Source organism: Phoxinus phoxinus (assembly GCF_949152265.1).
Source record: "Phoxinus phoxinus genome assembly, chromosome: 25".
Lineage (NCBI taxonomy): Eukaryota > Metazoa > Chordata > Actinopteri > Cypriniformes > Leuciscidae > Phoxinus > Phoxinus phoxinus.
In genome coordinates this window covers 17,364,931-17,392,912 of record NC_136900.1, presented here as the reverse complement: position 1 = coordinate 17,392,912, position 27,982 = coordinate 17,364,931, and the positions used below count along the sequence as shown (strand labels likewise).

General features: G+C 37.7%; 1 protein-coding gene and 1 long non-coding RNA gene across 4 annotated transcripts; one reads left to right on the top strand and one right to left on the bottom strand.

Annotated features, from left to right (window-relative positions):
• Nucleotides 1-1,334: 1,334 nt before the first annotated feature.
• On the bottom strand, nt 1,335-24,829 carry LOC306993687 (interferon-induced GTP-binding protein Mx3-like). Of its 2 annotated transcripts, none has more exons than XM_079603684.1 (14): nt 24,561-24,774; nt 14,848-15,044; nt 13,354-13,461; nt 13,132-13,242; nt 11,992-12,146; nt 11,770-11,908; nt 11,455-11,653; nt 11,107-11,185; nt 10,881-11,003; nt 10,215-10,347; nt 9,953-10,096; nt 9,736-9,812; nt 9,426-9,635; nt 1,335-1,589 (listed from the first exon to the last, which is right to left on the bottom strand). In XM_079603684.1, exons 1-14 carry the CDS (start codon nt 24,653-24,655, stop codon nt 1,365-1,367), a joined length of 1,995 nt encoding a protein of 664 aa, XP_079459810.1. In that variant the 5' UTR covers nt 24,656-24,774; the 3' UTR covers nt 1,335-1,364. The 2 variants fall into 2 exon arrangements, with proteins under 2 accessions (XP_079459810.1, XP_079459809.1); XM_079603683.1 differs by lacking the exon at nt 1,335-1,589 and adding an exon at nt 7,975-9,347 and having other exon boundaries at nt 24,561-24,829.
• LOC306993688 lies at nt 5,642-23,507 on the top strand. Of its 2 annotated transcripts, none has more exons than XR_013796516.1 (3): nt 5,642-5,722; nt 20,078-20,699; nt 22,141-23,507. It is a non-coding gene; the product is annotated as an uncharacterized lncRNA (long non-coding RNA). The 2 variants fall into 2 exon arrangements; XR_013796517.1 differs by having other exon boundaries at nt 22,615-23,420.
• Nucleotides 24,830-27,982: the final 3,153 nt, after the last annotated feature.

Genomic DNA, 27,982 nt, shown 5'->3' with positions numbered 1-27,982 from the left:
TCTAATTCTTGCGCAGTCAAGTCTGAATCATTCTTTGAATGAGTTCTTAACCGTATAAATATGACTTTTGAACTGTTGAAACTCGCTCTGTAATGTGGCACGTCTCCAACCTTCTCTCCTGAGGTATATTTCACTCATGGCTCTATGTTTATTTTACTGTGGTGAAAATCAAGTTGTTAATGTTGTTTATGTCTATGTGGTGTTTTTAATGTGCTTTTAAGACAATCCATTTGCAAATTCATAAGTCAACACCATTGCTGAGTATTTTCTCTTTAAAACTGGAGTGAAAAAAAGACTCAAGACTCCCTTTTCTGAAAACACAGGCAATCAGGCAATGACTTCAGGCAGCATTTATGCATGAAGATACCCCATGAAACTGATTTCAGACAGACTTCTGAGGCAGTGTAATGATTTAATGATTGATAACAAAACAGAGAGAGCTTTGGTGACAACCAATTGAATATTTAATTTCTACAATATTAACTTCAAGCTAGAAATGTAATCAAAAGTGGGAAAAGTTGGTAAAAATGTACACTTTACACACAAACTGACCACCAACCTCAAATTTCAGATTTCATCTTTATTTTTTTAGCCCAACAGTCAGGGAATGGAACGCACAGGATTGTGGGATATCAAAGGCAGCGAAGGATCCATCTATATATTCACAGACTTGTGTGTCACTCACGTTCTTTAAAGGTCCGCCTAAAAACAAATGCCGTAATGCCAAAACCCCTCTTGTTTACAACTGTGACAATGAGCGCTTACCAGGATCAACTAAACGCTGGATTTTCAAAAGTATGTGAAGTTTGGTTCAACATTCTTGAATGAATAATTTATAAGACACACACCAGTCTGTTATTGTATACAACTTTATATTTTCACGCCCCTAAACATGACCCGGAACAAAACGAACTGTGATTGGTTGCGTTACATGTCAGTCAAACGTCTTCTTGTGCAGTCTTTGACCAAGAAAAGCTAGACTAGAAAAGTGCAAGACTACCAGGCAAGACTACTAGCTCCCCATCCTGGGATCGATGCCGGAATCAATCCAGGGACGTGTTTGCGTTCACACAGAAGGCACTCTAGCAATTCTCCGGGATCAACGCACTGTGTGAAAGGGGCTTAATTTGGGAGGTGGGGGACCTCTAAAAATCCCAGAGTCTGGGGGCCTGTGTAGACCTTAAAGGGTCTTATAATCAGGGGTTTGTCCTATATTTGGAACAATACAATACATATATATATATATAATAATATACATCATAATGTTCTAATATGCTGAAGAAAGGTATACGAGTTGTCAGATAGCAAGATTATCATAAGGTACATACTGTAGATGCCCTTTCAGATAATTTTCTCTAGATTGTTCAGATAAAATTGCTCATTTTTTCCTGACCGATAATCAAACGATCCAGGCGAGCCTGTAGGTCTTTACGCTGTTTACCGGCGTCAGAGTTCTCAAACAGGAGCTCGCTCACATTTGCCCCATCCAGTAAACTCAACATGTCAGTAGACAGGAGCTGAGCAGTCTGCTTCCGCATGAAAAGGGAGATCATCATGGGCAGTTGGTCAGCCATTCGCTGCACCACAATCTGAAAGAAAAGCAGGTACTAAGCACTGCAGTCCATTCAGTCTCTGAACAAAGCTTCATATTTGTAACTGAAAACTAAGAAGGTTTACCTCATAATATGCCTGCAGTATTTCACTGTATTTGCTTTTTTGGTGAAAAAGAGGTAACTGCTCTTCTGAAAACGTCACTTTGGTATCTGAAAACATCTGTTCGGTATCTGAAAGAATCTCTTCGGTATCTGAAAACATCTTTTCAGTAAACTAATTTAAGACCTTAAAGTGGATGGGATCTTGAGTGTAGACAATGTTTTCCATTTCAAACTGCTCTGAGATCCTCTGCTCTGCCTTCTCTTGCTGGATTGACTGAATGTTGTAAATTTTGTCCTATAGAATCAAGTGAAGTACAGAGGAAGCTTGATTAAAAATGGATGATTGTTTTGTTTTGTTTATCACTAATAAGGAGCAATATTTACCACAGTGATATCTAGAAGATAAGGGTATTTCTGGAAACATTGATTTACTACATCAGTAAACTGCTTGATGATGATGCCTTCAGGAAAAATACAAAAATTAAAACGATAAATAGCCACAATGTTTAACAAATCCGATGTGCTAAAACTACAAAAACATTCCCGGTGTTATTCAGTTGTAATCTCATCTTTTGGTTTTATAATGGAAAATTTCCCCAGTGTGCAAAAAGATCTTTAGTATGGAGATGCGTGATGGTACCTTTGATGGTGTTGAGTAAGTCAATGGCTGGTTCTTTAAGTTTGGCCACATGCTTTTGCAGAACGTCCTCAAACATTCTGTAGTTGCAGAAGCCGAGCATTTCCCTACTCTGTATTTCTGGATAGTTGCTATCATCTCTTTAGCCGAATTGCTAACTTGTTTGGGAACAAGGCAAATTTCTTTTGAAATTATTTGACTTTTTAATTTGAAGAGCACAAACATCAGAGTCAAAAACTGATTTTACATGGGCACTGCACTAGTATTTCTTAAATTTAAAAATATACTTACAAGTTTTCTTTGTGTCATTAAGATGAAAATTCCACTTCACATATTCAGCCCGAAGTTGGACATACAAATTGTCCTCAATGATCAGCTCTCCTGATGATAAGGACTTGATTTGATCATTGAATCTTGTTAAAGTCTGTGAGAACAAAAATAACATTTGTTACCTAAAACGTACATTACATAATAACATTAATCAAAGATCAGTGTGGAAAGAGTTTCAATAATAAATCAACCCTTAATGCACACATGAGAGTTCACACTGGAGAGAAGCCTTACACCTGCGAACTGTGTGGGAAGAGCTTCACACAAAAAGGAAATCTTAAGAATCACATGACGACTCACACAGGAGAGAAGCCATTCGTATGTGTTGAGTGTGGGAAATGTTTTAGACGTTACCATGGCCTTAATTTACATATGAAGATTCACTCAGGAGAGCAATGTCCTCGTTGTAGAAGGAGATTCCCAGACAAGAAACGCCTTGACAAGCACATAATAATTCACACTGGTGAGAAGTGCCAGCAGTGTGGAAAGACTTTCAGATTTAAAGGATCTCTTAAGGTTCACATGAGAATTCACACAGGAGAGAAGCCTTTCACATGCTCTCATTGTGGAAAGAGTTTCAATCAGAACACAAGCCTTCAGGTTCACATGAGACGTCACAATGGAGAGAAACATTTTACATGTATTCAGTGCAAGAAGAGTTTCACATATCGAAGAGACCTGAAGCGTCATTTGCTAACTCATTCTAGAAAGAAATTGCAGAGCTCTGAATGTGACAAAAAGTCAAAAAAAGTCTACAAAAGTCTGAAGTCTACAAAAAGGAGGAATTCAAAAAATCACTTGTGCATTTACTCTGAAGAAAGACAATTTGATAAGTGTAATAAAACATTTAATTTGCCATCACACTTACAGATACATCTGAAAAGTCATGCTGATGTCAGACGTTATTTTTGTTCTTTGTGTGGAAAGAGATTTAAATGGCTTGGTCATTTAAAATGGCACCAGAAAACACGTATCTGTGTGAAACTAAAGCTACGTTCACGTAACAGCTGAATGAGGGACAGATATAATAGTGTTCATTCATGACCATTTGCGTTCTTCACCTCTTTATAATTTTGCCTTGAGACTTTTTTTGTCATGTATATATGAACTCCTGTGGCTGTACCTCATCATTTGCTTTAATATAGTTTAGTGGCACGCTATTGTGAATCTTTTTCTTTTCATAATACAATGATGAGCTCACGATGGACAAAAACTAATTGAAAATGAATTGCATCAAGCAATACTCGCTGTAGTTACAACATTAAATCACAGCATGACACAGGAAATGTGTTCAAAAGCATCCACTACAAATACTTCCATTAAAGTTCCAGTAACTTCTGGATAATGATTTCATAAAATGTCAGTGTTTAACTCCTTTAATAAGAGTGGCATATTAATCTAAATGTGGAAATGGAAAGGTTCAAATGGAAAACCGAGTTTAAAATGATTCTTCTTTATTTCTCTCCATTAATAAAAGAGTGCGTGTACGGCAATATTTATGCCTAGTTTATTTTTCTTTATAAATCCCTGTGTATAGAAAATTGCATACGCACATGTCTATGCCTATTTTGTGCATATGCAACGTTTATGCATCAGGCCACACACAGTTAATCACAGTTGACAATTGCATCACACTGCAGACGTAAAAGATAAGCTGTTGCCTGTAACAGTAAAAATTTGAAGTTTCTTAAATTTGTTAGTATCAGAATGAGAAAAAGCTTTATTCGCTGAGTGTGTGCAAACACACAAGGGATTTGTTGTAGTTTCCAGAAGAGAATAGAAAGAAAAAATAGAAGAAGAAAAAAATATAAAATTATTTGCAATAAAAAGTAATATACCCTCTAGATCAAAAGACTTTACAGATTATGTCCTGTACAACTGTATAAATACAAATATGTATTATCATAGTACTATTGCCTAACTCGGATGGCAAAAAATGTAATAGAGTTCTGAATTATATAAAAACTGGCAGTAATTGCTATAAGGAGGAGATAGCCTGAGGGAAAGAACTTTTTTAATACCTAGATGTTCTAGTACAGAGATCTGTAATGTCTGCCTGAGTGCAGAAGTGCAAACATGCTGTTGAGAAAGTGTGTGATGATGATTCATGTCCGTTTCTTCACTCTGCAGATGTACAAGTCCTGTCAGGAGTCAGGACTGTTGTTCAACCTCTTGTGTGGATGGTGTGGATGAACCCAATGACTGTAGTGTCTGCAAACTTCAGGAGTTTGACAAAGGTGTCAGAGCAGTAGAGGGAGAAAAGCAGTGGGAAGAACACATCCTTGTTGAGCACCAGTGCTGTAGGTGTTGGAAGTGAATTTCCCCAGCCTCACGAGCTTATGCCTGTCTGTCGGGAAAATGACATATAGTTGTGTACAGAGAGCTGGCTTATTTATGTCAGGATATCAGTTTCAGACTAGCTTCCCCAACACTGTTGATTCATCCACGGGTCATTGTCATGTTCTTACAGTTATATCAATATAGCTTGATGTCACATTAGATAACCACATGGCTTTTTCTACACTGTTAAACACTAAGATGTCACGGTTCCTACATAAATAATAATGTAGATAAACAATGAACACATTTCAAAACGAAAACACAGTAGGCCTACGTAAAGACCAAGGAAGGAATTGCCTATTGCTCTCCGACAGGTATTGACTGTCGTCCTAATAAAAAGTTTGACACCTCGTTTTTTTGTACATAAGTAAATATATTTATATAGCCTACTGTCTTATATGTTTAGCTATATATACATCTTTCATGAAACAAACTAAAAAAAAAATCCAGATGCTTGATGTAGTTTCTGCACCCAGTTTGCCATTTAGACAGAATCCCACTCGCAAAGAATTCAACTCTGAAATCATCTCACATGTTTTTTTTTATATATATTTTTTTTTATTATGTGTCTGTCTATGCACGGTGTGCACCCCCCCCCCCCCCCCCCCCCCAAACCAGTTAAGCGCAAACCACGCCCCGCAGCGATGACATGCGTTCTGCTCGCGTCGCGTTTGGATCTATGGTTTGGATTGGCTATATGACGTTATAAGTCGGCGCCACGCTCCTGCATCTGATGCTGATGCGAGTCGCCTGAAGAAAGGTTTGTGGCTTTTATGGTTTTAAAACGTTTTTAAAGAAATGTAACCCCCTCAGACAATTCAGTAGTTTTAACAATAACTGTGAAAGGAATGAATAAACATTGACCATTATTGAGCGTTATTTTTTATTAGTAAAACGCAAGAGAAAGGGTGCGTCTCATTTTGCTCTCTATTCTGAATCACTGGCATGTAACTTAGTGATGAAGCTACAGAGCTTTTGAAACTCCAAGTTAGTTGAATGACTTGTTTTCTTAGTGTTTCCAACCCTTCACGGAATCGTACCATCAACACCCTTACGAAAATTAACTAAAGGTGTATTACAGTAAAAGTGTTGTAACCATGTTTTTTTCAATATTTTAAGTGTAGCCTACTTTATTTTACAATAAAGAACAATTGTCTCTTATTGTCCTTGTTGGCAACCCTTAAAATGATTCACCCAATAATGATAAATTAAATGTGATCCACTAATCATTAAATACCAAATGAAAATCATAAGGAAAAAAGTTAAAGCTACACCGTGTAACTTTTTTTGTTTATTCTTAGCTAAAAACACTTAGTTCTTTCAAAAATATAATGTGCTCATTAATGTATTACTTCGTTCAAGTAATAAAGTATTCTCGTGAGTGTATAATATGCCATTGAAAATTCATACGGGTGAGGGGTTCGAATGCCGGTCGCCATGTTGCCCCTCCATCTTGAAAGTACATTAGCCAAAGAGGGACATACCCGTTAATTCAAGCTTCGCCTTTCGCGTTTTAACACTCGATGGGTGCCACGGTGTTGAATGTGAAGAGGGGGATTGCTTGAGACTGCTATATAAAAACCTGAAAGTCTGTTGATGATGGAGGATCACTCTTATTCTCGAGGATATGTATCAGAGTCGCCAAGGAAGCGAAAAAGAGAATTAAGACGGCAACGCAACAGGCAAATCAACAAGACAAATAAGACGCGAGCACACACACACACACACACACACACACACACACAAACTCTCCGCGCACATATTCATATGAGACGCGAGCACACACACACATAATACCTTAAAGATGTGGAAAAATCGATCAAACAAATACATTGTTTTCTTTTTATGAATGTAATCTCATCTATTCTTATGAGTGATGTTTTAGAGAATTATCCCAATTAAACCAGTCAAATGGCCGTGATCAGACTGGTTGCTTACCGATACTTTGCTGGACGCTAAATCCAGTCAGCCGCGGCTGGTAAGCAACCAGTCTGATCACGCACCTCTCTATCATTAATAGTTTTTAAGATAATTACACATTTGTAAAAGTATGCAATTTTGGGCTGTGCCGCCCAATTCGTCCCCTGAGGGTTACTATTAAACTTTGCATTAAAATGTATATACATTTATACATGTAAAAACAAGCTTTAATACATAATATATTTTATATTAATTGACCAAGCTTGCATGTTTCTTCTGAGCTTTTTGTGAACAAGTTAAATTCAGTTGATTCATTTGCACTGAAATTGTAGATATTTTCTATCAGCTGCCTTCTCAAACTTTTGCTGCCGCAGAAGTATTTCTTCCTCCTTTGTACATTTTTAAGTTAATGCTACACTTTAAAATGATCTCTTCTTCTTCTTCAATTGAGACAGTTCTTGTGAGAAGTGAATATTGTAGAAAAGTGTCACATTTAATTTGGGTTGGAGACCAACAGGGCCGAGCTCTCTCTCTCTCCGACATCCAAATGGCCCCCGCATGGAGTTTAGATACTTCAGTATCACATTGTTGACAAATCTGCCACTTCTGGCTTGAAACATCCACATTCACTGACCTAACAAAATCCTGAATGTAACTCCTTAAATTTCTCTACTTGTAATCACAGTTGACAATTGCATCACACTGCAGACGTAAAAGATAAGCTGTTGCCTGTAAAAGTAAAATTTTGAAGTTTCTTAAATTTGTTAGTATCAGAATGAGAAAAAGCTTTATTCGGTGAGTGTGTGCAAACACACAAGGGATTTGTTGTAGTTTCCAGGAGCTCCGGGTACATAGATATTTAAATATATAAAACAAGATAATAGAAATAATATTTAAACAAGATTTAAATAATTATTTGCAATAAAAAGTAATATACCTAGATCAAAAGACTTTACAGATTATGTCCTGTACAAGTACAAATACAAATATGCATTTACATAGTACTATATTGCCTAACTCGGATGGCAAAAATGTAATAGAGTTCTGAATTATATAAAAACTGGCAGTAATTGCTATAAGGAGGAGATAGCCTGAGGGAAAGAACTTTTTTAATAGCTAGATGTTCTAGTACAGAGATCTGTAATGTCTGCCTGAGTGCAGAAGTGCAAACATGCTGTTGAGAAAGTGTGTGATGATGATTCATGTCCGTTTCTTCACTCTGCAGATGTACAAGTCCTGTCAGGACTGTTGTTCGACCTCTTGTGTGGATGACAAAGGTGTCAGAGCAGTAGAGGGAGAAGAGCAGTAAAAACATCCTTGGAATGTTGGAAGTTAATTTTCCCAGCCTCACGAGCTGCTGCCTCAGGACGTTGATTATCAAATGACATGGAATTGTGTATGGCTTAGTTTTGTCAGTATACCAGTATACCAGTTTCAGTTGGATGCTCTTTCTTTGGCGGAATGCACAGAGCGAGGGTCAAGGATTGTCTTTATGGTCAAGGTGGGTCACACCTATTTCTCGTGAATGGACCAATCATTTATGAGAAACTGAGGCGGGAAAAGTTTATTTGTCTGCTTGGTACCGTTGGGTACCATTACGTTGGGTTGGTCGTAAAATAACCATCCTTTACACAAAATCTCTCCCGGACCAGGAAAGAATGTGTAAGAAAGTCCAGATTCAACCAGTCGCCATTAGTGTTACATTTTTTTGACTGTATTCACTGGAAGAGGGCGTGGTTACTCCCAGATAAATATTGTATGTCCAATAAAATAAGAGAGGTACACTTTAAGATTCTACATAATGTTTACCCAACCAACTCACAAATTGCCTCTTTTGTTGATATCTCTGACCTGTGTGTTTTTTGCAAAGTTGAGGAAGAAACTTTGCTTCATTTATTCTACCACTGCAATCAGGTCAAGTCTCTTTGGGAGAGCTTGGGTTGTTATCTTTCTCATTTTATCAAATGCGAAAAACAGGCAGCTTTATGTGGACACACTGGGAATGAAGCACGGGAATTAAATCATGCGCAACCCCCGCAATACGATTTGCATTTTTATTATAAATTTGTGTGCGTTATTTTTTGTTATTAGAGACATCCGAGATTGATGGTACATAAAAAAAATAAAATGTTTAACACATAGTAGCCATTTTAAAATGTTTGATGGAGTTTTTACACAACTCCCCTGCTCTCGCCAGATGGCACCCCAGTGTGCCGCGGCTCTCCGATTGGGAAACCTGCTCTAGAAAAAGTGATAGTTGCTTCCTGAGCAGCACTCAAACGATCCAGGCGCTCTCGTAGGTCTTCGCGCTTTCTGCTGACATCAGAGTCCTCGAACAGGAGCTCGCGCACTTCTGCCCCATCCAGTAAACACAATATGTCAGTAGACAGGAGCTCAGCAGTCTGCGTCAACATGAAAAATGAGATCATCATGGGCAGGTGGTCAGCCATTCGCTGCACCACAATCTGAAAGAAAACAAAGATACTAAGTTTCTTCCACATAGACTGCACTGCTATTTGTTTCTGGAAACTAAGAAGATCTACCTCATAATATGCCTCCATCATTTTACTGTACTTGCAATTTTTGTCAAAGATGGGTAACTGATCTTCTGAAAACTTCTCATTCGTAATCTCACTCAAGACCTTCAAGTAGACAGGATCTTGAGTGTAGACCATGTTTTCCATTTCAAACTGCTCTAAGATTCTCTTCTCCGTCTTTTCTTGCTGGGTTAACTGAATGTTGTTGATTTTGTCCTAAAGCAAAATGAAAAAGTCAAATGATAAAGTAGAGAGGAAAGAGAGCTTGATTAAACAGGATTAAAAAGTTTTTCCACCAATTAGGAGCAATATTTACCTTAGCGATGTTTTGAAGGACAGAGTAGTTCCTGAAACACTCACTCACCACGCCAGTCAAATGTGTGGTGATGATGTCTTCAGGAGATATACATAAAGTCAAGAAGACAAACAGCCACATTTGTTAAAACTATTAATGTCATTAAATTGGTGATCTAATCTATTGGTTTTATAATGGAGGCTCTCTACAATAACCATAAAGTCTTTTGTGATGGTACCTTTGATGGTATAGAGTAATTCAATGGCTGGCTTCTTAAGTTTGGCCACATGTTTTTGCAGAAGCGACTCAAACAATCTGTAGTTACTGAAGCCGAGCAGTTCCCTCCCTCTTTTTTTCTGGCTCAACTCTTTTGAACTGCGAACTTGTTTGGAAACAAAATGGATTTCTTATGAAATGAATTGACTTTTTCATTTTTATCAGAACTCTAAGAAAACAACAACAGTGAATTCAAAGTTGTAGCATGTTGTAAATATACTGACAGGAAGTTTTTGTGCTGTTAAGATGATCATTCCACTTCTTGAATTCAGCCCGAAGCTGGACAAACAAATTTTCCGCACTCATCCGTTCCCCTGATGATAAAGAGTTGATTTGATCATTGAATCTTTTTAGGGTCTGTGAAGAAATTTGTTTTGTTTCATTAGCCTTTTACAATATCATTATACAGCAAAAGTGAATCTTCTGAGGAGGTAAAAGAGGTATTATCTGAATAGAGAACATTTTCAGGGGCTGTTCACACAAGGCATGAGACAATATTGGATTTAAACAGAATGAACCTTGCTTTTCAAATATTTACTTCTTTTAACTTGACTTTAAGGTAGTTGCAAAAAAAAAAAAAAATATTTACAATTCTGATTTAATATCTTTTTAAAGAAAAAAATCTTGCAATTCAAACTTTTTTCTCAGAATTGTGAGTTTGTTATTCTGAATTTTATTTTGCAAACAAAAAAATGTATCTCTCAATTTTACTTTTTTTTCTGTATTCTGTTTATTTTTTTTTAAAGGGCTGCTAATTATATGGATGAAATGATCTTTTTCACAAAATGCACATTAAGAAATGTTTACATTAAATTTCATAGGGTTCCAGCAGCTTGAACCCCTAATCATAATTCTCCTAAGCAAGAAGATGTGATGACTTGAGGTCCTACTTCAATGAGGAACTGTTTGGCTCCCTTAGGATCTTTTGGTGGTCCAGTCTCGTACTCCTTAAGCTCATTCGTCACGTCCCACAACATTTTTTTAATCTGCTGATTGAGCTCTGGCAGGGATTTCTGAAAAAGATAGGTAAGAAACAATTTGGTTATAGTTTCTCACAAACCACAAATGTAGTTCACCAAATTTAGGACTTTTAGGTTGAGACATTGACAAACTTACTTTGATATGATCAACAAGATCCCGAGTCAGCTTGACAGCAAGACATTTAATAGTCGCTTTATCCTCATTCAAGAGGTCTCTGTAGAAAAAGAGAAGGCACTTAGTTCAGATGGGGCTTACTTTAGCTCATATAGCCTATACTGTAGCTTGGCAAACAGGTATTCTTGAAAAAATAACAATGAACAAAGTGAACATTTAAAAATTGTTTAAACTTATATCAGAACAGTTGTGTCACCCTGAATGTTTATTTTTTTTTATTTTTGCACCTCAAAACATAACATTTATTTGAATTCAGAAATGACATGCTAAATGCTTAATTCTTTAATTATATTCTTTAAAGTCTGTAACCTGAAATGGTCATGGTTTTGGAAGAAATCTCTCTCTATTTGTGTCGCCTCCTCCAGAGGAATGTTCTCGTCGATCTGCTGTTGTCCTCTACACTTCACCATGGTGTAACCTTTGTGGAGAGGAATCAATTTGTTGTGGACAATAGCCAGAATGTTCTTCTCTGTTCCCTTGTCAATGAGATCTGGCTTGGTCAAAATGGCTGTGAGAATGAAAAAAAGTTTTTTGTAAAAATGGCATTTGAGGATTTGAAGTCTTCCAATCCTCAAAGACATTTGGTGTTATTAAATGTTGTGTGTGGATCATCTGCTTCATTACCGACAGTTCTTCTGCCGTCATGATCTACTTCTTGTGCCATTTTTAATGCTTCTGTTGTTGCAATGTCAGTGTTACAAGGAACCACTACCAGGTTTATAGTCTCTTGCTTCTCAATAAATTTCATAATCAGATTTTTGATCTGCAAGACATGAAGACATAGTTTTAAAACTGGATGTCTATGATACTAAAATGTGGTGCGCAAAATCAGATTATGCTGCTCACCTGGTTTCCAATATCTTGAGGTTGTCCTTTTACTGGGACTCTGGCAATTCCAGGTAGATCGATCAGTGTGAGGTCACACACATCTGGTGACATGACCTCTAAAGTGATGAGCTCATCACATATTCCTACCCCTTTTCCTGCCAGCTCATTCTGGGCTGTACAACACACACACTGCAAAATTAACTGTGTTTATAAGAAAAAATACGTCCTTTAAAGCAGCACGAGCCTGAAGCTTCCCTTTAGCTCTTTCATTGATACAAATATATATATATATATATGTATGTGATACATATATGTATACTGTATATATATGTTCTACCAGGTCCAAAGACTTTATATACATAAAGACGGTTCACTCCTATTATGAATGGGAGAAAGTGCAACGTGCAATATGGCGTAATGAGTCCCGCCTTCTAAAGAAAAGAGTCAATCGGCGATTGCTAAAGTCATTGCGTCACTGCAGCTGCCGTTAGAAGATCCGTTTGCTATAGAAACAGTCTGAGACGTGCTAGGAATCCACATGCGCATTAGCTTGGTCCAGCTTTACAAATATATAGTTTTTTGTCATGATACAAGCGTTTAGAAAAAAAGACAGTTGTTGTCAAATTTCATTGGTGATTTCAAATATTAAATTTAATCGTAAGATTTGCAAACAGTTTTGGAGAATTTGATGTTTTCTTTTTCAAAGAGATATGAGCTGCCTTAAAGGTACTTTGGTTCTACTCCGAGCTTTTCACGTCTTCGGAATTATGTGTTTCTATGGCAACACTTTTAATGCCAAAATGAATCTGCAGCAGTCAGGGGGTAAAGCGGCCGCGTGGTATAAGTCGAATCTCTCCGAACATTTTGAGTTGTATTTGAGGTGTATTGAGTTTCTACGAGGACATGGGTGCTTCTTACAAGTCGGAATCTCGTAATTATGACATGGATGTTGCTATGCAATATGAGTTCTGTGCAGTGATATGATGAACTGGAATAATACATTTAATTGACTGAATCAGCATCCAAGACAACAGTCATCAATTTTATAAGACAAAACAAATGTTTATTTATTTACTGATTGTGACTGCAGCTTGAGATTTTGATCTCTATGTTCTAGTAACTCTGAAAAGAAAGGAGTTTTCCTGCAGATTTACTAACCTGCTGTAACATGTTCTTCAACTAATGAAGGATCTCCAAATTCAAATTTCCTTACATCATAAGTTGGATGTGGTACATTTCCATTTGCCAATTTGCTGGGTTTAATAGGACCTGCAAAATTTCATAATTTAAATTCAGTTGTAAGATTGATAATTTCGAGTCAGTTGCAAAAAAAACCCATCAAGTTAAGAACGCAAAAGAGACTGTAAGCAGTTTATAAACCTGCAACAAATGCCGAATCCTTTTTACGGTAGGATAGAACAGCCTTCCACTTGACTCCAGCAGTAACCTTCTTCAGCCTCAGCTCCAGTGGACATCTGGTGACAATTCCTATAGCAAACACAGTTCAGTTAGCAACCAAGAAAACTGACAGTGGAAAATAGTGTGACAACAGTGCATGTGCTGAGAAAAGTAATCATTCTTTCATTATTAAAGGGGTCATGACATGAGAAACCAAATTTACCTTGATCTTTTGGTATATAAGAGGTCTTTGTACCATTAAAACGTCCTGCAAGTTTCATAGCTTAAGACGTCCTCCCGATTATAAACGAATCATTTATTTAATCAAGCTCTAAATACAGCTCGTCCTGGATCCATGGTAAGAAGTGACGTCCATATTTGTCCCATATTTGTCCATATTTGACCCAAATTTGGGTTGAAACAATCTGAGAAAGCTGCGGCTGCAAAAAATACGCATTATTTAACCAGAGGGTGTAAGTGCTCTTCTACACCATACATAATAAAGGCTATGTCATACGGCGAAGTCTCTAACGTCATCACCGGCGGCCATCTTGTCACAGGCAAGCTTTCTGGCGGGCTCTGTGGTACCTGTAAAGCCTGGAACACCAAGCCGACGCCGACGAGCTAGTGCTGATGAAAGCCTACTGTTGTCAACTCACGTCGGGGTAAAAAGCTGCACTTGAACACACCGAGAGAACTACAGCCGACTGTCAGCTAGAATGTGCGTTCTGCACCTGCGTGTAAATGTGACAACTGTCTATTTCTGCATATTCGTCTATATTGGTCATACAAAAAGGAAAACCGACGATGCAGGCTGCAGATACACAAACCGTAAACAAAGCAGTGCGTGCAAACCGTTTTGAATATCAATCCTGCTATACACTTTCTTTATTTCACTCTGCTCATGTTGATATTGAAATATTCACCAAGGAACATTCAGGTAAGATGACGTAACATTAGAACAGTCTTCTATCTCTAGCGTTTTGACTTCTTTGCTCGCGGTTTTGCTATTATTCTCGTGCACTAACTCGTTCAGTAAGCTGAACAGCCAATCAGAGTTCCCTCTTTCACCGACGGCCCGACGCCGATTCAACATGTAAAATCGGCCGAAACAAAGCCGAAGAGGACCAATTTCAGTTAGTCAATTGACAAATTTGACTTCAAATTATAAATCTTTTATAGACTTGAAAATGAACTGCATGTGTCTCATGCATTACTGATCTGGTAACCACTTTACCTTTACACCTGCTTGTTGATGCCAATATCTGATTAACCAATCTTATGAAATCTGATTTAAGTGGTTTGTTGCTGCCAGAACAACTTTCTGCTGTGACATGCAGATGGTAGTTCATGGATCCATCCTACCTTTTAGACTGGAAGTGCAATAGAGCAAAATTGGAGAGGTGTAGGCTACCTAAAATTGTCATTGTGTTTATATGAATTTGCAATAGCAAAGGAGAGTAAACCAGTCCTCACCGCTTCCTCTTGGTAATGCAACTCCAGACAGCGCTTCCAACACCGAGCTTTTCCCAGAACTCTGGTCTCCGATCACTGCAATAGTCGGTAATGCCAAGTCCTTCTGTATGCCAACTGACCGCAGTGTGTCGATCAGATCAATGTATGGACGAATGTTCTCCTCTAGATGACTGTGAACTGCTCCCTTCATTTTCTGACTGCAAAGATAAAAACATACATTTGTATATAAACAAATCTCATTATTTCACAGTATTAATTCAGTATTTAGGCATCAATTCAGCTTGATGCTACATTGATTCAAGTAATTTTTTTGACATTTGGGTATAAAGTGTTTTAATTCTGCAATATATGGTGCAAAAAAACACCATATAACCACCACGCTATACTGCAGTTGAATTTTCCTATTGGAAGTTGTGCTACCCTGTGACGTAAGAGGGTACCAGCTAACCACACCCTTGCCTACAGAGAGACGCATCTCGGGTGCACTGGGCTCTGCCCACTTTTCCAGCATTTTTCAAATATTGCCAGTGGGTGAAGTCAGGGTGGTGTTTGTCCTCCAAGGGAAGGACAAGTTCTTACAAAAATTTACAAAGATCAAACATTTGAAACAACCTTAGCAAGAGTGGCCCCGAGTGGACTGGCGTGGTGTGATAAAAATAAATAAAAAAAAACTCTTGAAGCCCTGAGACGAGACCACACCTAAACAAATTTAGCCTTCCCAAAGCCACCCTTTTGGAATCATTGCTAACCACATGAGAGATAAAGATAAACTCAGGTAAAGTTGGGAGGGGAGGGGTAATTGAGTCAGCATAAAATTCAAAGACTCAGGAATAAAAATTCCTGCTCTAGTGTCAGAACAACCACCAGTTATTCTATTGGGTAGGGATGCTATATGCAAACTAAAATGACAAATAAGGTGCTCTCCAGAAGGAATATACATAGATAAAACAGGCATAAAACAAATGAAAATATATGAAGGAACACCTTAGGAAGCCAAGTTCACCCAAAACTGAGTTTCATTGTACTATGAGATATGACCCCCTAGAGACCCAAAACTGGAAAAAGAATGGTTAGAAAAAACAAGGGGACAGGATATACATTTAACCTCAAATTATATAGTTGTGGGACCAACAGGGCAGCATTGCAAATTCAAGAACGTGACTTCATCAAAACTTTGTTTAGAGTAGATAACTCAATCCCACATGTTACTCTATACTATACCTTAATGAAGGGTGTCAAGCAAAATATGATGTTGAACCAATGATGTTGAAAGCTACTGAGAAAAAAAAAAGGAAAGCCACTGAAAACCCTTTCCTTTTTCAAACACCAGATATGACACACCTTAAAATCTTGTGCACGACTGCTATAATAGGGATCCTCAAATTTATACGGAAGAGAAACAAGAATTGAATTAAAAAATGAAGGAACTAATATTACAGATGGAACAAAAAGTACCTATACAATTATGGTCCATACATTACACAGATGTGGGCCTGGTGAAGTCAGCAAATCCTGTTAGAATTAGAGTAAAACCAGGAGTTCAGCTACCAAGAAAACAACAATACCCATTAAAGCGGGAAGCAGTAGAAGGAATCAGAAAAACAATTGAAGGATTGTTAAAGGCTGGATTGTTGGTTGAAACTGTTAGTTATTGCAACACACCTATTTTACCAGTTGAAAACGCAAAAAAGTCTAAATGGAGGCTAGTACATGACTTAAGGGAGGTAAATGAGGTAGTGGAAGATTGGCTGGCAAAAGATCCAAATCCGCATACGCTATTGACAAATGTTCCGCCTGCTGCTAATTATTTCACTGTAATTGATCTCTACTGTGCATTTTTCAGCATCCCGTTAACGGACGAAAGCAGACACCTTTTTTTCCTTCACTTACCAAGGTAAACAATATACATGCACTAGGATGCCCCAAGGATTTAAACACTCACCACATGTCCTGAAGCTTGATTTGGAAGATCTAAGACTGGATAAAACATATTGCATGTTATAGCACCAAATTGGATAATGTTGCTCAAGGCTACCAACCATGCTATCAACAAGACTTAGCTGCTGTATTTTGCTTACGATAAAGCTTCTGCTGTTACAATGGGCTATCCAGTCATAATTTACACCCATCATAAAACTGCTGATTTACTAGAACTATTTTGTAGATGGTTCTTGCTTTAGATTTCAATTCTGTTGCAGTGCAGCATTGTGAGCAACCTTGCTCAGCACAACCAACACAAGTTGTGGTAGGGCTGGGCGATAAATCGATTTTATCGATTAACTCGAGTGTGTAGTGTACATCGATGTGTTTGAATGAAAATCGGTTTTCTCTCTAATATCCGCCGACGCTCCCCTCTGGGCTTCCGTAGTTCCGAACGCGCTCAGCGCGTTTGCCATAGAGCTACACAAATGTGCCAACATGGCAAATGAACAAGACCGCGGCTGCACAAGCACACCCGCCAAAAACATTTACTAACTGAATCGCAGGGCTGCCAACTCTCACGCATTCACCGTGACTCCGTGAGACTCACGCTGTTGTCACTTTCCACTCGCTCTCACGCCTCACATCCTTTTTCTCACGCAGAGAAAATCGCGAAGCAAAGAGGACGGTGACACCGACAGAGAAGGTTTACGGTACTATTGATATAAAACAAATTCTCAGCTCTCAGATTCTGTCAATTTAATTACAAAATTCAAACAATAAACACCGTTTTGGTGCTTGTAAATGTGACGTGAAAGATCGCAGACAGATCTCAGTTCAAGCGGCACGTGAACCGGTCATCTGTTACTACTAACTTAGTTAATATAAATAAACACGAATGATCAATAGGCAATTTGAAAGATAGGCCTACAGTATGTAATGTAATAAAATCGATAGATCAAGTGTTTTTCAACCGCGGACAGAGGTCCATAAACAGCTGGAGAACAGTCGGGTAACGTTTACCTCAGGAAAGCCCTTAATGACCATAGCACGTAGTTGGACTTAAACAATTGTCTGTAGAGAGGAGTATTTCGCTAAATATGATAAATATATTACATTTTTATTATATTTTTACCTATGTCATTCAAATATTATAACGTTGTCATTGTAAAAAAACGCATTAAAATAAAATTGAGATGTTATTTTAACCTTTAATAATAATACCAGCTGACGCTCTGTATACAGTAGGTGCCTTTTTTTTTTGGGAGAGAAAAATTAACAACACATTAACGTATCTACTGTTGGCCTACCTAATATTTATCCAAAGGAATCGATATTGAATCAAGATCAGAATCAAATCACAAGAATTGAAATTGTGAGCAGTAATAAAAACAGTAGCATACAGTCAGTGTACCATGTAAACATTGTGTTGTCACTAAACTTAAAATTCTGTTTAGCCAACTGATGCAAGTTTTTTTTTTTTTTTTTTTTTTTTTTTTTTTTACATTTACACCCATTTTATGTTATGTTAGGTTATTATGTTACATTTTCACTGTTTACAAAGGCAGGGCCTCCCATCTTGGCTAGCTAAAACTTGTTTTAAACTATTTTATTTGTCATCTGCAGATTGATTTTAAATAGGGGGGGGGGGAAAAATCGATTTAAATCGTAAATCGGATTTTTTATGAAAAAATCGGGGATTTTTTTTTTAGGCCATATCGCCCAGCCCTAAGTTGTGGCTGAACTAAAAGCACGTACTGAAGCTTGTCTGTTGGCTAAAAACAAAGTCGCCAACATCTACACTGATTCTGCATATGCTCATGGTGTATGCCATTTATTTGGGGCAGTGTGGAAACAAAAAAGAGGGTTCAAAAAGAGTGATGGAACCCCAATTCAACATGGGGACAAAATTACAAATTAATCTCAGCTATGATGTACCCCACAAAGTTGGCCATTATCAAATGTCAGGCACATTAAAAACAGCAATAACTTCATAATCAAAGGCAATAATGCGCTGCTATACAGGCCAAGGAAGCTTCTGGATGTCAATTAGCAGTATTGTGACAACCAAACTGGTCGAATAACTTCATATTGCCCACCAGGACATTCAGGACACAATATTATAGAATAGAAGGCCATGTAATGTTTCTTCTGAATGTAGATCATTGCATGATGGATCTTTACACAGAGAAAACAGATTTTTATCTGGAGATGAGCTTACACTCCCACCCATTCTTTACATAGATGACTTTGAAGTATGCAACCCTTTAGGGACGTCCCCGCAAGAAGCATAAAGTCACAAGTGTGTATTGTGTTTGCAGACATCCGTGCTACCATGCGAACTAATCTAAGATCCATTTATCTAGCTGTTCTTTGTAAGGCAGATGATGTCACCCAATATGGATACCCAGAAGTGTTGGGACCACTGCTTAAAGATTTGAAATGCTTGTAAGATAATGGTATTTTTGAGACAAATCTGGACAAAGGGGTGAAGGGCGTGCACTGTATTTGCTGTAGTAGCAGATAATGTTGCAGCTTCACTCCATCAGTGGGTTGGTTGAAAGCTTTTCTTCCTCACACTATTGTTCATTTTGCATTGGAGAGCGTTCACATATCCAGGAACATGAAGTAAGAGCAGGAATGTTTCCTCTGCGGACTAAGTCCAGCCATACCTTGCATGTCGAAGCAGCATTGTCTGACACTGCTGCTTTTGGACCACTTGTGTTGCTCTGGACCATGCGATTCGAAGCCAAACACAGAATCTTCAACATAATATTGAGGCAGACTGGGTCATTCAGAAACATTCTTATGACAATGGCAAACACCAATCAATGATAGCATATCGCATCCAAAGCCAAAATTCTCTGTGTCCAGAATGACTCAAGTGGCAGTGCAGGTTCTAAAAAGACACCATTAAAGAATAATTTGCAAAGCAGTTTCCCAGGGCAGCTATTGTGAAAAGGACAAACAAAGTCACCATTTTAGGCACTGACTATTGTGCTGGAATGTTGCTGCCTTTCGGATCGGCAGGAGGTTGGAGTTTGCCCGACTTTGGAGAAATACTCCAAATAATCGCTGTGCATGACAATCCTATCTTTGTTCTGAAGTTGCTAAGTGGGTGGTACCATGAGCACATGAGGAACTTCAAAATAGAGCCCACAGGGTAGATTAAAATTCTTCAGTATTCGGAATTGAAAGATGCATGCCCCTTGGCTTCAGTTGAATTATTCATGCCTTATCAATCATGTGTGGGTGTGCCAAGTAAACGTGTCAAATGTTAACAAACTGCTATCTCTTCTTTTTCTTTCAGCTGAACACATAGGCCTACTGCCAAAAGAAAATGTCAGTCCAGTTGCGAGTCATCAATGAAGAAAACAATATCTGAAAATTGATAATTCCATCAGGAATTCCAAATAAAGTGGAAGATCTTGTTTCTAAAATTGTTCAAACATTCAAATTACAAGGGGAATTTGGACTACTCTATGAAGACTTTGGGAACCAATTTTTCACCATCACTTCAACTGCCGACCTAGAAGACAAGGCCACCGTGAAATTAGTTAGAAAAGAGCCTTTGATCACCTTTGACTTGCTTCCACTAGATGAATCCCGACTGCCCTCTACACTGAGCACCTTTGACACCCACACTGTGGATGACGTTGTAATGTACACCTCACTTGCAGATGGGGGTGAACCATCAAGCTCACAACATAATGTATAATGTTCTTTATGACACTCCTCTGCTCTGCTCCATGGCCAGTGCCGTTTCAAGTGCCAAAGTTTTCCTAATGACATTGACATTTAACTTATCCTTGCAGAGGCAAACGAGTCATATCATGCCTCTGGAACGCACTTTCTGGAACGTTGAGAAAAAAAGGAATGGATTTTTTCTGTTGCCTCATGAGTACCAAGAAGAGCTCTTCCAAGACTGCCAGGTATATTATAAAATGATTGATCAAAGTTTTGACATTATTCTTGTAATTTTGAATTTCATTCGCAAAATATTATAATAAATAAGTTTATTCTCGTAATGTTTCAAAATTATTCTCGTAACAGCAGTTAAAGGTAGGGTAGGTCAGAATTGTCTAAAAAAACTTTTATTCAAATTTGTTTAAACTGTCTTTATATACCAATACATAATTAAAATTCAAGTACTTTGAAATAGAGAGTATAAAAAACTGAGTGACTCTAGTGTATTTAATCTTCAATAAACACAGCTCATTAATTCCATTCACTCCCACCTAAAAACGGGTGCGCGACTGCGCGCACGTGGGCAGAGCCAATAATAGCGGCGGTAGTCATGGCGACGGAGAGTGACAGTCGCGCAAGCCAATCACTTGTTTCGTCCCGAATGGAATTAATGAGCAGTGTTTTTTGAAGATTAAATACACTATAGTCACTCAATTTTTATACTCTCTTTTTCAAAGTACTTACATTTTAATTATGTATTGGTATATAAAGACAGTTTAAGCCAATTTGAAAAAAAGTTCTTTAGACAATTCTTACCTACACAACCTTTAATTTATTCTCAAAATATAATGACTTTAATCTTGTATCACTTCAACTTTATCGTAATCTTAGATTTTTTTTTTTTTTTTTTTTTCGTTACGGTTCAGGGCATCCTTAGGTATGAAATATGATAATTAAGAGAAAAACACTGTTAATAAGAAGATAAGCACTGGACTTAGTGGGGAATAGGCTTGCTGTGATAGTCAGTGTTACAGGTTTCAGCAATTTTAATCAATTGACAGCCATAAAATTTAGTAATAATCTGCGTTCTTATGTAAGTGCGCTGAACACTGTTACCGGAAACTCACGAGTTGTAATAAGTAGAACACTGGAGTAGTCTATTAAAGGTATAGAATTAAAATTATGTAATCATTCATTTCACATTAATTTCCTTTTTAGTTTTTACTTGTATAATTGTTTAATATTAAGTATTTAGCATTTTATCTGGAACATTGGCAAGTTAATGTAATAATGTTTGATATTGATATTGGTTTGGCCATGCAAGAAGTTCATGAAAGATACAGATATGGGACATTTAATTATGAAAATCTAAAATCAACTCTGTTATTCCTTTGTTCTATGGTGACATATTTTTTTTCTGAATGGACTGACCTGTTCATTACAGTCTATTCCAATCATTACAAGATATTTCCGTCTAAAGAAAAGGATTAGATTGCTAATTGTTTTATATTGAGATACTGGGGTCAAGAATTTAAATTGAAGTGCTGATTAATACAGAAACCCTGCTTTGTCATGAAATAAATGGCATGACCAAAAAGACAACTGTATTGGAACAACATGTTGTTAATATGCTTAAACTAACGTAAAAAAAAATTATATGCTTTTTGTTTTTGTTTTTAACTGGAGGACGAACTTGAGGGCCACACAAACCAAATAATGAAAGTTGTGGTGATGCATAATCCCACAGCCGAGGAGGACCCATCAGATGTGTGGGTTGTTATAGAGGGCAAGAAGACGTGGAAACAAAACCACAGAATGCATTCTGATGGGGCTGATGTGCGCCCTCAACCTGGAGTAACCCAAAACCCTTAAATACACTTTTGACATGTTCCAAAAACTTTTTTGGAACGTGATGCAGCCAAACAGCTCAAAAAGATTCAAAGCCTCAAGTGCAAGTTAATGGAATGAGCTGTTGTACTGCCACAGACTGTCACTGTTTCATCCCATTGAGACCTGTTTATTTTTTAATTAGAATTTTTTATTTGTGACTTGTTAAATAGCTTGATGTGTGATATAACGTTACAATTATTGTCACAGTATGGAGAAAAGACAAGCACTGGCAACCGTTATTCTCAACAATGTCTACTTCCATCATTCCAGGGACTCCACAGGAAACCAGACAGATCATTCGTTTCCGAGCAGAAAATTAAAACCGACAGAGATTTCCACAGAGCCCTCCTTGTCAGAGCCATCGTCGCCGACTGATGACGTATCGGGTTCATGAAGGGTCGTTCCATTTCGTAGGGGAATATTTCAACCCCTTGGCCATTGTAACTCTGTTTTAAGGGCCAAGATGTACACTTGAAAACAAGGGGGCAAGGGGTGAATAGGGATTGAGGCTTAGGCATGATTCCTCTTGTTGGGGGGGGAAATAGAATTTCCTAATTTTCGGGTTTCACTTTTAAGGTGTGGCCTTGCGTTCCCTCTGCGGCGGTTCAAACAAAGTTTACAGACTCAAGGCTGCAGTCTGTGTCTGCTGTGAAAGTGGGCGAGTGAGGATGTGTGAACACAAGTGAAGTTCTTCATGTGCATGACATCAAAGACCATGATTAATAAGAGTCTCAGACCATCATCAGAACGACCACAGAAATGCAAGTTAGTCAACAGATTTGTCTTTGTCTGTTTTTGTATTAGTTTTAAGATGTTGTTAGTCATGGCGCTTGAATGTTGTGTCACTTGAAATTAATGGAATGAGCTGTTGTACTGCCAAAGACTGTTACATCCCTTGGAAACCCCTTTATATTTTTTAATCATAAGTTTTTAAGTATATTTTAGTGATTTGTTGTGTCTTTTGAAATTAAATATTCTTGGGTTATTTTTTGTACCTTTATGCATTAAATGGATAGTTCATCCAAAATGAAAATTATGTAATAATTTACTCACCCTTATGTTGTTCCAAACCTGTATGAGTTTCTTTGTTCAAGTAATACGTAAGTAATTAGGGCCCGAGCACCGATGGTGTGAGGACCCTCTTGGAATTGCTCTGTTTTGTTTAATTATTTCTATTGACTTATTATTATGAAGTAGATTCACTGTTTTCTGCTAATAATAGAGTTATTATTACTCCATTTTTATAAGTAATAATGTGTAATGTATTGAGAAATATTAGGTAGACTTTACCTAATTTCGTTTATCATAGCTGTTAAATTCAGTCCTCCTTACTGAAAAATATAGGATGAAATCTACCCAAACAAAATGAGTGAAAATTTTTACCACACTTTTATTGAGTAGATTCTAAAGGTTTTTTAACAGTGTATGTTTATTTTGTGCTACATTTGCAACTCTTTATCACTTAATTAGAAGCGCTATAATTTTTAAAAAAAGTTAAAAAAAAAAAAGCTCTGTAAACACTTGCATTTTTGCAACACTATAAGTGTGTCTGTGTCCCATCGGGTAATCAAAAGTTCTACACACACTTGCAGTTCTAACACTTGTGCCACATACAGGAAATACATAATGTAGACACAGGTATAGTCAAATGCAAAAGACCGCAAGTGCGTATTTGGTCAGGCCCATAGAACATATTCATAAGAGCGCCATCTTTGCCATTATTAACAGGAATGATTCTGATGCTGTGAGGGACAGACATTCATTCATTCAGAGGGTTGTATTATTTAATGTGTTTTTGGATTGTTCTGAATTGTTTTGAAACACTGCAAAAATATATTTTTAAAAAATTTCAGTCGACAAAAACTAAAAAAAAAATAGCTATGTAAAATTATAAGTGATCTACGAGCTTTAAGCAGCTTTTTACTGCGTATGCCACTGAAAAGACGGTAAGTCTATTCCTCACAGCCTCGCTTTCAATACTTGTCATGGCGCTGCTCTGAGTAAGGTCTATAGTACAAGTGACCTGCCCTAATAAACTCACATTGCCTTATATAAATTTACATTTCGTTTTCTTTTCTTTTTTACATCTAGATAACAAGAAATTAACATGGCCAATAAAAGCATGTACAAATATTTCTACATAAAAAATAAAAAAAACAATTTACTAAATAATAATTCAGCATTAGTTTAATATTAAGCAAATAAAATATACTAACCTTTCATTTTGAGAACTGTCACTATCTTCATCATCATCATAAGCATTTCTTCGAAGTGGAGATGACAATGCAGAATGTAAGTCTGAAGTAGACATTTTCTGTATAAACAAGGATAAAAAAAAAAAATCAGTTCTGAGAAAAGATAATGTTCTTAGTTTTAGATTCCTCTTGTAAATTGTATAATTTAGGTTTCAGCCAAATAGAGCATTTGAGGTGATGCTGAAGAGAAATCAAAATGGGTTTTCTATGTTTCAGACTGAATTTATAGTAAAACACGCCCATAATAACATGCAAATACAAACAGACACGTGACAGACAGGTGAGGGGTAAGACTGGAAAAACTGGAAGAGAGGGATACTGTATCTCTGAGAGAACAAAGGAAATGAACAGTTTCTTTATTTATTATCCCCAAGGAGGGGCAATTTGTTCCACAGTAGCCATTGGCACAGCCAACACATAAATACAGTAAAAGATACAAAAATAACACAATTAACCCATAATGTCATCCTGGAAAAATTACAAATTGCGATGTTTAGAGCTGGTTCAAGTATTTAACAGCTAATGGTACAAATGATCTTGTGTATCAATTTGACTTTGCCTTTCTAGAGAAGGCAAACCTTCTCCCTGACGGCAAGAGCCGAAACTCTGCGTGTAGAGGGTGATAAGGGTCTGCCAAAATGGCATTTGCTCTCCGAACACACCTAATCTGGTAGACCTTGCTCAGATCAAGATTGACATCAATGATCTTCCGACACTGTTTAACAAAACTTCCCAGCCTATTCTTTCTAATCAAATTAAGATTACCGAAACAGCAAATCATTGAAAATGTGAGAATTGATTCAACAAATGATGAATAAAACATTTTCATAAGTGAACTTTCAACATTAAAACTCCTCAATTTCCTTAAATGAAACAGTTTTTGATTGACCTTTTTGCAGATCCTATCTGTGTTGGCCTCAATGGTCAGTTTATCATCCAGTATAATTCCCAGGTACTTATACTGACTGACAGTCTCCACTGCTGAGCCATTTACAATGGTACATGGCAAGGCAGATGGTTTCCTACAGAAGTCAAACCGCATGTCTTTAGTTTTAGCGACATTTAACTGTAGGAATGACTCCTCACACCATTCTATAAAACTGTCCACGACTGGACCATGGCCCACCTCATGGTCCTGCAAAAAAACTATCACTGAATCATCAGCATATTTAATTATGGATGATGATTCAGAAGTACTACGACAGCAATTTGTATACAATACAAATAACAATTGCGATAAGACACACCCCTGGGGTGATCCAGTAGAGCACACGAGGGCCTCAGACAAGGTGCCATTTACACGTATGTGGCCTCCTAGTCAGCCAGCCAATCAACCAACATATAGTACCAACATCTATTGCAATAATTGATTCTTTCCATAATGCAAAACATCCATCTGAGCTAAAGAAAGCTTAAAAATACAAGAAAAGATATCACATAAAAATAAACCACAATTTTTGAGCAGGTGGCCACAAACGCCGTCAGGCCCGGGACTTTTTCTCTGGTCAGTCCCCTCCAAAATTCTACAGACATCCATTTCGCTAATCTGAATTTTACTGCCCTCAGGAGCCTCCCTGAATTTAGACAGATCCTCAGAGAAATCATGACAGTCAAATCTCACATAGAATTGGTTCAACTCCTTTAAACCTTTTTTTGGCCAGCTTTATCTCTTTCTTAACCAGTTTATGGGCCTCTCGTTGCTGGTGAATATTACCCTGACGGAAAGCTAACTTCTTCTGATTAAGGACACTTTTAAGGGATTTACTAACCCAAGGTTTGTTATTTGGATATTGTTAGGGGTTAACAGTTATTAGACCCGAGACCAGATATGTAGAAAAGATGACCAGGAGTCGTGAGGTTCAATCAAAAAGATACAAATTTACTGAAGAATAGTTTGCAGTTTCATTGGTAGAGCGAGCGTCAAAGTCTCACGAGGAGGTCGCAAGCCAACTCTCCCTTACACAAAATCATACACCAATTATACCATTTTGCAAGGGCAAGCATCGCATCATCATACATCTGATTGGCTAAGAGAATATAGAACCATAAACAATTTCACACATGTGAGCAGATAAAAGGTGCCTATCGCCATTAGTTAGGATAGCTGTCGCCAATCCTTAGATTTAGGTCAGCGTTAACCTCGCAGGTTAGAGGAGAGCGTCGATGAGGCTGAGCGTTGGGTCCCAAATGCCTACGTAGAAAGTCAAACACACACACACATAACACCACCAAATAACATCGCCAAGGCCGAAGAGTGCTTGAGCTTCGTATTATCAGTTAGCCAAAACATATCTCCTCAGGAAGAAAGGCAGAGAAATGGCATTGCTCTCTAGAGAAAATATATAATTTCACAAGCACAAAAGAATATAGAAATGATTATGTGATAATGCATATATATATATTTGATTATTGATTTGTATAAAAATTAATGTAAGCATTCAAAAGGATATGGAATGAAATATATATATAACTGACTGAAGAGACAAGGGATTTTGACCGCCCCTTCAATATATTCTAATTATCTTCTTGGGAATAATAATATCTTGCATGTATAGTACATAACTTGTTACAGTATCAAGCAATTCATCTAAGTCATTACAAGCATGTTTAAAAACATCCCAATCAGTGTTATAAAAACAACCATTTAATTCTTTAATGGCACTCTCTGTCCAAAGAGCACAACAGTTGAGCTCACTCTTGTGAAGGTAAACACCCAGACTGGTAATAAGGGTCATTTAATAATAAGGGTCACCTTGTATTTCTAACGCAATTCTTTCTTCCTCATATCTTTTACAATCTAATAAAATGTGTTCTCTTACGTAGAGTTCTCTCGTACTGCGTCGAAGAACGCTACGGGAAAGATATTTCTTTGTCGAGATTGAAGCCTAAAATTAATCCTTAATTTTGTAATAATGTAAAACGCTTTTCTGAAGCATACAACCTAGGCGGAGCAATACAGCTCACCCATTGGCTGCTCTGCCAGAAAAGCACAGCCTATGCGAGGCCAGGACGCTGACCAATGAGGGCGCTTCGCGCCCTTCTGCGTCACCTCCCGCCCAAACAGGCGTGGCCTAGGCCTATAAATACGAGCATAGCTGTCTAACACGCCGATTTTCTTAAATTCAACGAAGCTGCACGCATCGCTGGATTGATTCGAGCCGCCACAGCCGTTTGGAACAAGCACCTCAGCAGGACGAGCCCTTACCTGAAGCCGCTGGTCATCGCCGCCTTCAGCCGCCGTTCCCTGCTGCGCTTCTCCGGCGTGGAATATCCTTTCAGTTTTGTGTGTGTTTTGTGTGTGTGTTCGCCTACCGCGGCACACATTTTTTCCTCACAAAAGAGCAACGAGTGTCTTTTTAAAGATGTCTCGCGTTTCCTGCGGC

Coding starts and splice junctions, on each gene's coding strand:
- LOC306993687 (XM_079603683.1), bottom strand. CDS start 24,655: ATGTCTACTTCAGACTTACATTCTGCATTGTCATCTCCACTTCGAAGA. Junction 13,243..13,353: donor GGATTCGGCATTTGTTGCAG/GTTTATAAACTG, acceptor GAAATTTTGCAG/GTCCTATTAAACCCAGCAAA. Junction 9,813..9,952: donor ATTACTCTATACCATCAAAG/GTACCATCACAA, acceptor TATCTCCTGAAG/ACATCATCACCACACATTTG.